At 55.0% G+C, this 9,153-nt stretch overlaps 1 protein-coding gene across 1 annotated transcript; it reads left to right on the plus strand.

Annotated features, from left to right (window-relative positions):
- Positions 1-362: 362 nt before the first annotated feature.
- Positions 363-7,797, plus strand: MMP9 (matrix metallopeptidase 9). The gene is made up of 13 exons (XM_017541277.1): positions 363-620; positions 1,472-1,704; positions 2,085-2,233; positions 2,523-2,651; positions 2,743-2,916; positions 3,174-3,347; positions 3,738-3,914; positions 4,028-4,183; positions 4,836-5,103; positions 5,226-5,365; positions 5,694-5,844; positions 5,944-6,047; positions 7,486-7,797. Exons 1-13 carry the CDS (start codon positions 483-485, stop codon positions 7,602-7,604), a joined length of 2,112 nt encoding a protein of 703 aa, XP_017396766.1. The 5' UTR covers positions 363-482; the 3' UTR covers positions 7,605-7,797.
- Positions 7,798-9,153: the final 1,356 nt, after the last annotated feature.

Here is a 9,153-nt window from a genome sequence, read left to right on the forward strand (position 1 = left end):
TTGGGGAGGAGATCTGACCAGGGAAGGGGTGTTGGAAAAGGCCAAGGATGGGTCAGGGGGATCCTTAGATTCAGAAAGAAGTCTCAGGGAGTCTTCCATCAATTTCCCTTGGCTGACTACTGGAGGCTTTCGGACGGAGGGATGGGGGAGTTGCCCAGCTTCATCCCCATCCCTCCCTTTCATACAGTTCCCACAAGCTCTGCAGTTTGCAAAACCCTACCGCTCCCCTGAGGGCCTGCGGTTTCCTGCGGGTCTGGGGTCTTGCCTGACTTGGCAGTGGAGACTGCGGGCAGTGGAAAGAGGAGGAGGTGGTGTAAGCCCTTTCTCATGCTGGGGCTGCCACACACACACACAAAAACACACACACACACACACCCTGTCCCCTGAGTCAGCACCCGCCTGTCAAGGAGGGGTGGGGTCACAGGAGCGCCTCCTTAAAGCCCCCACAACAGCAGCTGCAGTCAGACACTGCCACCCTCACCATGAGCCTCTGGCAGCCCCTGGTCCTGGCACTCCTGGCATTGGGCTGCTGCTCTGCTGTCCCCCGACGGCGCCAGCCCACCCGAGTGGTCTTCCCTGGAGACCTGAGAACCAATCTCACTGACAGGCAGCTAGCAGAGGTGGGCAAAAACCTAGTTGAGAGCTGGGGAGGGCTGTCTGGGACGGTGCTGAGTGTGCCAGAGAGGACATAGGGCCTCGGAGGAGATGCTTTAGGGGTGTGTTGGTGGTGATGGGCATATCTGAAGAACAGAGGTGTCCAGGATTAGGCAATGGGGGTCTTGTGGAGCTTTTGAGCAGTGATGGCCAGAAATGGGGAATGGGGCTTTCCTAGGTGGGAAATGGGAAATGTTTTGGGGTCGGGGAGGCATTGGAGGGTCCTGGGGTAAGCATGGGCTGGGAGTGACAGGGGTAGACCTTATGCAGCTGTGGGGTAGAAATGGGCTAGCGACATCCAGGGGTGAGAAAGAGCTGAGGATGTGTAAGGGAGGGGAGATTCCTGGGTGGTCAGAAAGCACTGGTGTCTGGAAAGCATTTATACTTTATTAAATGCTAGTCCCTGCCGGGCATGGGGTCGCACCTGTAATCCCAGCACTTTGGGAGGCTGGGGTGGTAGGATCGCTTGAGCTCAGGAGTTTCAGCCCAGTCTAGGCAACATAATAAGATCCCATCTCTACAAAAAGTTAAAGAAATAGCCAAGCACAGTGGTGAGAACCTGTAGTTCCAGCTATGCAGAAGGCTGAGGTGGGGGGATGGATTGAGTTCAGGAGGTTGAGGCTGCAGTGAGCTATGATTGGGTGCCACTGCATTCCAGCCTGGATGACAGAGTAAGAGACCTTATCTCTTCAAGAAAACAACAACAACAACAACAACAACAAAAGATTCCCTCCATGAGTGTCTGGAGGGAGTCCTGGCCCAGTTGGGTAGAGAAACGGGTCAGAGCTCTGACATGTGTCTGCCCCTGCACCAACAGGAATATCTGTACCGCTATGGTTACACTCGGGTGGCAGAGATACATGGGGAGTCGAAGTCTCTGCGGCCTGCCCTGCTGCTTCTCCAGAAGCAACTGTCCCTGCCCGAGACCGGTGAGCTGGACAGCGCCACGCTGAAGGCCATGCGGACCCCACGGTGCGGCGTCCCAGACCTGGGCAAGTTTCAAACCTTTGAGGGCGACCTCAAGTGGCACCACCACAACATCACTTATTGGTGAGCCGGGGCTGCGGGGGCGGCGGGGTGGGGCAGGGAGGACGGGTCTGGCTCCTGGGCCAGCGGTGAACATGTCCTGTCTTGGACGTGTCCCTGGGTTTCCCTACTTAATGTGTGGCCTGTGGGAGAGGGTCTCCACCTCTGAGCCTCTGTTTTTCCTTCAGGGAAATGGCTCTTGCCATCCAAGCCTTCCTGCCAGGGCCATTGTGAGGGTCTAAATAGAAAACAAAACCCCAAAAAACAGTCTGGAAGCGATTTATAGAAGAGAGCGTGACGGCAGGGAGCATTGTGTATGTTGGTCTCTGCGATATGGGCTGTCCCTGCTGCCCCGCTCCAGCCTCTCACCTCTGACCTCTTTCCTCTGGGCTCTTCCGCTACAGGATCCAAAACTACTCGGAGGACTTGCCGCGGAAGGTGATTGACGACGCCTTTGCCCGAGCCTTCGCGCTGTGGAGCGCGGTGACGCCGCTCACCTTCACTCGTGTGTACAGCCAGGACGCAGACATCGTCATCCTGTTTGGTGTTGCGGGTGAGAACGCGAGGAGGGAAAATCCAGGAGAACTGGGCGGGGTCAGGGAAGGGAGGACCACCGAGAGCGTGGAGGCAGCTGCGGCGCTGCTGCCTCTTGCCTGCCGGCGCTGCCCTGGCTTAGGCGGCCCCTCCCGCCAGACAGTGCGCAGGGCCAGGGCGCCAGGCTCCGAGAGCTTCGCGCAGGCAGGATTTCAGTCCGCACTTATTTCGGAGTCCTTGCCGTGGGCAGCGCACAATCTGCGCAGCAGTACTTGGCGAATCCTCTTCCTCTTCACCGGTTTCTTCAGAGCATGGAGACGGGTATCCCTTCGACGGGAAGGACGGGCTCCTGGCACACGCCTTTCCTCCTGGCCCCGGCATTCAGGGAGACGCCCATTTCGACGATGAAGAGTTGTGGACGCTGGGCAAGGGTGTCGGTGAGATCCTGAAGAGTCCTGGTCCCCCGATTCCCTTTTCCTCTCCCTCCCATCACCAGCCGCCCTGACTCCGATCCCCCTCCTCCCGCAGTGGTTCCAACTCAGTTTGGAAACGCAGATGGTGCCGCCTGCCACTTCCCCTTCACCTTCGAGGGCCGTTCCTACTATGCCTGCACCACCGATGGTCGCTCCGACGGCGTGCCCTGGTGCAGTACCACGGCCAACTACGACAACGACCTCCGATTTGGCTTCTGCCCCAGCGAGAGTGAGTGTGGGGGCGCGCCGAGGGCCGGGAGCGCGCACCACCCTTGACAGTCCTGGGTTCTAATTCCAGCTCTGCCACTAGTGCTGTGTGGCCTGCAATTCACCCTCCCGCATTCTGGGCCTAATTTTCTCATCTGAGAAACGAGGAGAGGAGGGATGAACTGCAGACCGTCCATGGGTCAAAGAACAGGACACACTTGGGGGTAATAATGTGCTCTCTCCGCCTTCTCCCTCTTTCCCACCTCCTCCTCGCCCCAGGACTCTACACCCAGGACGGCAATGGTGACGGGAAACCCTGCCAGTTTCCATTCATCTTCCAAGGCCAATCCTACTCTGACTGCACCACGGACGGTCGCTCGGACGGCTACCGCTGGTGCGCCACCACCTCCAACTATGACCAGGACAAGCTCTACGGCTTCTGCCCGACCCGAGGTACCTTGGCCCACCCTAAAAGGTTCAGCTCTGCCCTCTCATCACGCATTGGCCCCCGAAACGCGGCTCCTCCGCCCATCAGTTTGTCTTTCCACTCTCATTGGTCCTCAGGACGGCCGTGACTCCGCCCACTTTCACCACATCCCCCGCCCCCACCATCCCTGACTTCCAATGGCCTCGCCCCACCACCGAGGCTCGGCCTTTTCTGCTCAGCGGCAGCCTCTTCCTTGGTCTGGTGTCACAGGCCCCGCCCACAGGTCTAGCCTCGTCTCAAGAGTGCTCTACAGTGCCCCCTACGCCACCAAGATTGTCTAGCTCCCTATCGGGTCGGCCCATGGTTCCCTATTGGTCTCATTGACCTGGCTCATCCAAAGCCTTGGGTCTCTCCAGCCGACTCAACAGTGATCGGGGGCAACTCGGCGGGGCAGCCGTGCGTCTTCCCCTTCACCTTCCTGGGTAAGGAGTACTCATCTTGTACCAGCGAGGGCCGCGGAGATGGGCGCCTCTGGTGCGCTACTACCTCGAACTTTGACAGCGACAAGAAGTGGGGCTTCTGCCCAGACCAAGGTGGGCGGGGTCCTGAGACCCGGGGGCTGGGGTTCCCGGCTGTGGTGGTGGTGGGGTGGCCAGGACTAGGGCCTCGGCCCGGCGCTCACTTTTCAGGTTCCCTCTCCCTCCAGGATACAGTCTGTTCCTCGTGGCGGCGCACGAGTTCGGCCACGCGCTGGGCTTAGATCACACCTCAGTGCCAGAGGCGCTCATGTACCCCATGTACCGCTTCACTGAGGATCCCCCCTTGCATAAGGACGACGTGAAAGGCATCCAGCACCTCTATGGTAAGGCTCTGGGGCAGGGATGGAAGGAGGAGAGGAAAGGGTGTGGCTGTGGCGTGATACCAAAGAATGGAGGTTTGGGGTTCGGGGGAGGAACGGGGGTGCAGGAGAGGTGGAACCACAACGTCCATCTGGAAGTAGAGCTTGGGCCCAGTCGCTGCCATGTCAGTGCTTAGAGATGGTGTTAAAGAGACTCTAGAGAGAAATAGGCATGGCTTCAAAAGGCAGTCTAGGCTGGGCATGGTGGCTCATGCCTGTAATCCCAGCGCTTTGGGAGACCCAGGCGGGAGGATCGCTTGAGCCCAGGAGTTCCAGACCAGCCTCGGCAACACAGCCAGAATCCCATCTCTAGAATAAATAAATTAGGCGTGAAGGGACATGCCTGTAGTCCTAGCTACTCTGGAGGCTGAGGAGGGAGGATCCCTTGAGCCCAGGAGTTCGAGGCTATAATGAGCTATGATTGCACCACTGCACTCCATTCTGGGCCATAGAGGATGTCAGAAAAAAAAAAAAAAAAGTCTTGTTGCGGAAGGCAGGCTGAGTGAGGAGTGTGTGTGCCAGAGGGGGCCTCACTGAGCAGCTTTGGGAAGCAGATGTTCTAGGGGCACAGAGGTATGCGGGAATAGGGAGTGTCTCATCACATGTCTCTTTTTAGGTTCTCGCCCTGAACCTGAGCCACGGCCTCCGACCACCACTACACTGCAGCCCACGGCTCCCCCGACGGTCTGCCCCACCGGACCCACGACTGTCCGCCCCTCAGTGGGCCCCACAGGTCCCCCCTCAGCCGGCCCCACAGGTCCCCCGACTGCTGGCCCTTCTGCGGCCACTACTGTGCCTTTGGATCCGGTGGACAATGCCTGCAACGTGAACATCTTCGATGCCATCGCCGAGATTGGGAACCAGCTGTATTTCTTCAAGGATGGGTGAGGAGGCAGGGATGTGTGGATGCGGGAGGGGGCCTGGTGGAGGAGCTGCCTGTCCCTCCCCGCCCATGGGCCCTGGGTGCAAGGCTCAGAGCCCGTCCTTTCCCTCCTCGCGTCCTCAGGAGGTACTGGCGATTCTCTGAGGGCAGGGGGAGCCGGCCGCAGGGCCCCTTCCCTGTCGCCGACACGTGGCCCGCGCTGCCCCGCAAGCTGGACTCGGCCTTTGAGGAGCCGCTCTCCAAGAAGCTTTTCTTCTTCTCTGGTTAGTTCCCTTCTCCCTCTCTGCCGCCGCGTCAATCCCCATCAGTCAAGGAGGCCCAAGAGACCATCGATAACCCACGAAACGTCTTGTGCGTTTTAGAAAAAGACGCCCCCTGGCGGACGCAGTTTAGCAAACGTCGGGGCGGCTGAGTTTCTGCCCCCTCCTCTCCACGCCCTTGCGCCCCCCGACCCAGCGCCTCTGGCCCTGCAGTGCAGGGACTGCGGGCACGCGGGCTGGGAAAGGCCTCGTCGGATCTCCTTCCTCGCGTTCTAGAAGAGTGCGTGCGCACTCTGCGCCCCCAGACCGACGTGACCCTCCTCCCCTGCAGGGCGCCAGGTGTGGGTGTACACAGGCGCGTCGGTGCTGGGCCCGAGGGGCTTGGACAAGCTGGGCCTTGGCCCCGACGTGGCCCAGGTGACCGGGGCCCTCCCGCGCGGCGCGGGAAAGATGCTGCTGTTCAGCGGGAGGCGCGTCTGGAGGTGAGCGCCGCCGCGACCGCCGGCAGGGGGAGCCCGGGCGCCGTCCGCCGCCCGCCCGCCCGCCGGCTCAGCACCTGTCTCCTCGGCGCCTGCCCGCAGGTTCGACGTGAAGGCGCAGATGGTGGATCCCCAGAGCGCCAGAGAGGTGGACCGGATATTCCCCGGAGTGCCCTTGGACATGCATGACGTCTTCCAGTACCGAGGTGAGGGCTGAAGATGAGGGCAGGGGAGGGTCCCTTCATGAGACACCACCCTGGGCTCCTCTGTCTTAGTGATTGGTCAAATTCTGAGCGAGGAAGAAAAAGCCCTTTGGAAACGGAAGCAAGTGTCCCAGCCCAGACAAGATCCCAGTAGAGGCAGCGGCCTTCTCCAGATCATATAGGAAGTCAGGGATGCAGCCAAGACCAGGACCCAGATTTCCTGCCTCCCCGGCTGGAAGCTCTTTCCCCTTCAGTACAGGACACAGGTGGTTTGCATGGAAGCTTATTTGACAACAGTCATCAAGTACTGACAATGTTCCAGACAATGTGCTACAGCCAGAGATAAGACAATTCACAGCTGTGTGACTTTGGCAAATCACTGGTTCTCTACTCTTAGAGCCTCAGTTTCCCCATCTGTAATATGGGGATGATAGCTGGAATTACACTTGACTTCCCTTTCTCCTCAGTCACATCCAAACAGTTGACAAGGTGAACAAAATTTTCTGCCACTAAAATCTTTTTTCAGTCTGTCGTCTTTTGCCATCTTCTTTATAAACACCGCAGCCCAAACCATACTGGTTGTCCAGGACCTTTAACATATTCCATGAGATTAGGGAGGGGGTAGGAGTGGAGGGCAATAGTCTTGGGAGTGACCCCAGATCCATTCCAAGGTCAAAGAAACTAACAGGATCTGACTTGACCCCTGTGTTCTCATGTCTTCCCACTACTCCTGTTATTTACTCTGTTCCACCCACACTGGCTGCTCTTTGAACAGATCAAGGACATTCCCAGCTTAGAGCCTTCGTGCCAGTTGTTCCCTCTGCCTGGAAGGCTTTCCCTCCAGATTGTCACCGGGCCGTCCCCCTGTCTTCCTTCAGGTTTCAGTGCTAAGACTACTGCTTCAGTGAGGCCTTCTCTGATGCTTATTATCTATTTACTTGTGTTCATTTTCTCCATAGCTTTCTCTATTTTCAAAACCAATCTTATTTATTTATGTGTTGGCTTGTTAATTGTCTCTTGCCTCACTAGAGTATAAGCACCAAGATAAATGAGATCATGCCTGCATTTTTTTCTGCTTACCCCTAGTGTCTTGAACAGAGCACATAGTAGGTGTTGATGAATGAACAGATTTGTTCAATGAATGAGCGTTGAATGGATTGTTCTGAGCATTAAGATAGTTGGTCTACTCATTTGCTAGTTCATTCACAAAATGTATATATTGTACCTACTACGTGCTAAGCTCTGTGGCAGTGATTTGGGCCTTGAGGTCTGTGCTGTCCAGCATCTCACACATGGGTGGGTGGGAGGGATGGAGGTGTTATGTGAAAACCTTAGAAAGTTCTAGAAATGGCAGAAGAGATGGTTGTAAAGAACTTGTTCCTATTTCTGTACATGTGGGAGAATTAGAATCCCTCCTCTCATGCCTGCCCATCTCCTGCAGAGAAAGCCTATTTCTGCCAGGACCGCTTCTACTGGCGCGTGAGTTCCCGGAATGAGGTGAACCAGGTGGACGAAGTGGGCTACGTGACCTATGACATCCTGCAGTGCCCTGAGGACTAGGGCTCCCGTCCTGCTTTGGCAGTGCCATGTAAATCCCCACAGGGACCAGCCCTGGGGAAGGAGCCAGTTTGCCGGATACAAACTGGTGTTGTGTTCTGCAGTGCAGGGAGGAGTGGTGGTGGGCTGGGCCCTCTCTTCCCACCTTCCTTTTCTATTGGAGTGTTTCTAATAAACTTGGATTATCTAAACTTTAGAAGCAGACTATTTATATATGTATGCACGCATGTATGCATGTATGCGTTGAACTGATAGAGTGCAAAAGAAAAACAAATAACTGATAGAGTGCTTTCTATGCGCCAGAAAGTGTTCTAGGAGCTGTAATTGTTAACATATTCAATCCTCCCTATTAGGAAAGTATGATGTGATTATTTCTATTTTATAGTCAAGGAAATGATCAGCCTGTTTGATGAATATTCATCAAACATTTATTAAGCCCCTATATAGAGACAGGCCCTGTACTGGGCACTGGTGATAGAGAAATGAGTTAGACTTTAGAATGCATAAGATTGCCCTTGGAACTTGCTTAAAATGAATGCAACTCCAGGCTCCACCTCCAGAGAGTCTAACTTATTTACAAGGGTAATTCTATGGCTGGTGGGAGTGGGATCACACTTGGGGAGTGTGCAGTGTATGATCTTTTATTCAATAATACTGAAGTGTATGTGTGTGTGTTTGTGTCTATGTGTTGTGGTTGAGGTCCAGGAACATTTCTCAGTCAAGATGACATCTGAAGTGGAATTGAATCAAGAAGGATGAATGAGAGCTTCTTGTGCAAGGGATAGTCTTCTTAGAGGGTAATTTACCAAGAACCACTAAACCTAAAAATGTAACTACTTTCTGACCTTCACACAGGTGCACAAGACAACACACAGAAGGATGTTGATTGCAGCATTGCTTGTTAGTGAAAAACTGGCAATAACCTAGGTGCCCAGGAGTAAGGCAGTGGATAAATAAAATATGGATCATACACCTGATGATAGTAGCCACCCCTTGTACAGCACGATGTACCAGGCACTGTTCTATGTGCATTATGTGTGATAAAACAACCAGATGAGATAGGTACTCCTATTACTTTGTAGGTACTATTATTACTGCCATCACCAAGCCCTTGCTTTACAGATGAGGAAACTAAGGCACAGAGAATTACACAGCTCACCCAAAGTCTCATGGGTAGTGAGTGGCAACAGTGGGATTTGAATGTGGGTTCTTGGTGCAAGTGCTGGGAGAAGAAAAAGCAGTGGCTGTCTGGAGAACTTCAAATGGCTCAGAACTAGAGCGTGGGGTAGTAGCAGGCGGATAAGGGGGAATGGAGAGGATTCTGGAATGGTTAAGATAGGAGTGCTAGCTTGGGCTAGATGAGAGAAGTCCTGAATGCCAGGCTGAGTATGAATTTGACCTTCAGGATCAAAATCAGCAAAGGGACTTGACTGAAAGATTGAGGCCCATGAGTGGAGGTGATGGGTTTGATCAGAGTTGATCATCTGGACCCAGAGCCCACATGGGAATTTTTTTTTTTTTTTTTTTTTTGGACTTTACAAGGGTCTGGGTT

The sequence above is a fragment of the Cebus imitator genome, unplaced genomic scaffold (genome assembly GCF_001604975.1).
Source record: "Cebus imitator isolate Cc_AM_T3 unplaced genomic scaffold, Cebus_imitator-1.0 Scaffold132, whole genome shotgun sequence".
NCBI lineage: Eukaryota > Metazoa > Chordata > Mammalia > Primates > Cebidae > Cebus > Cebus imitator.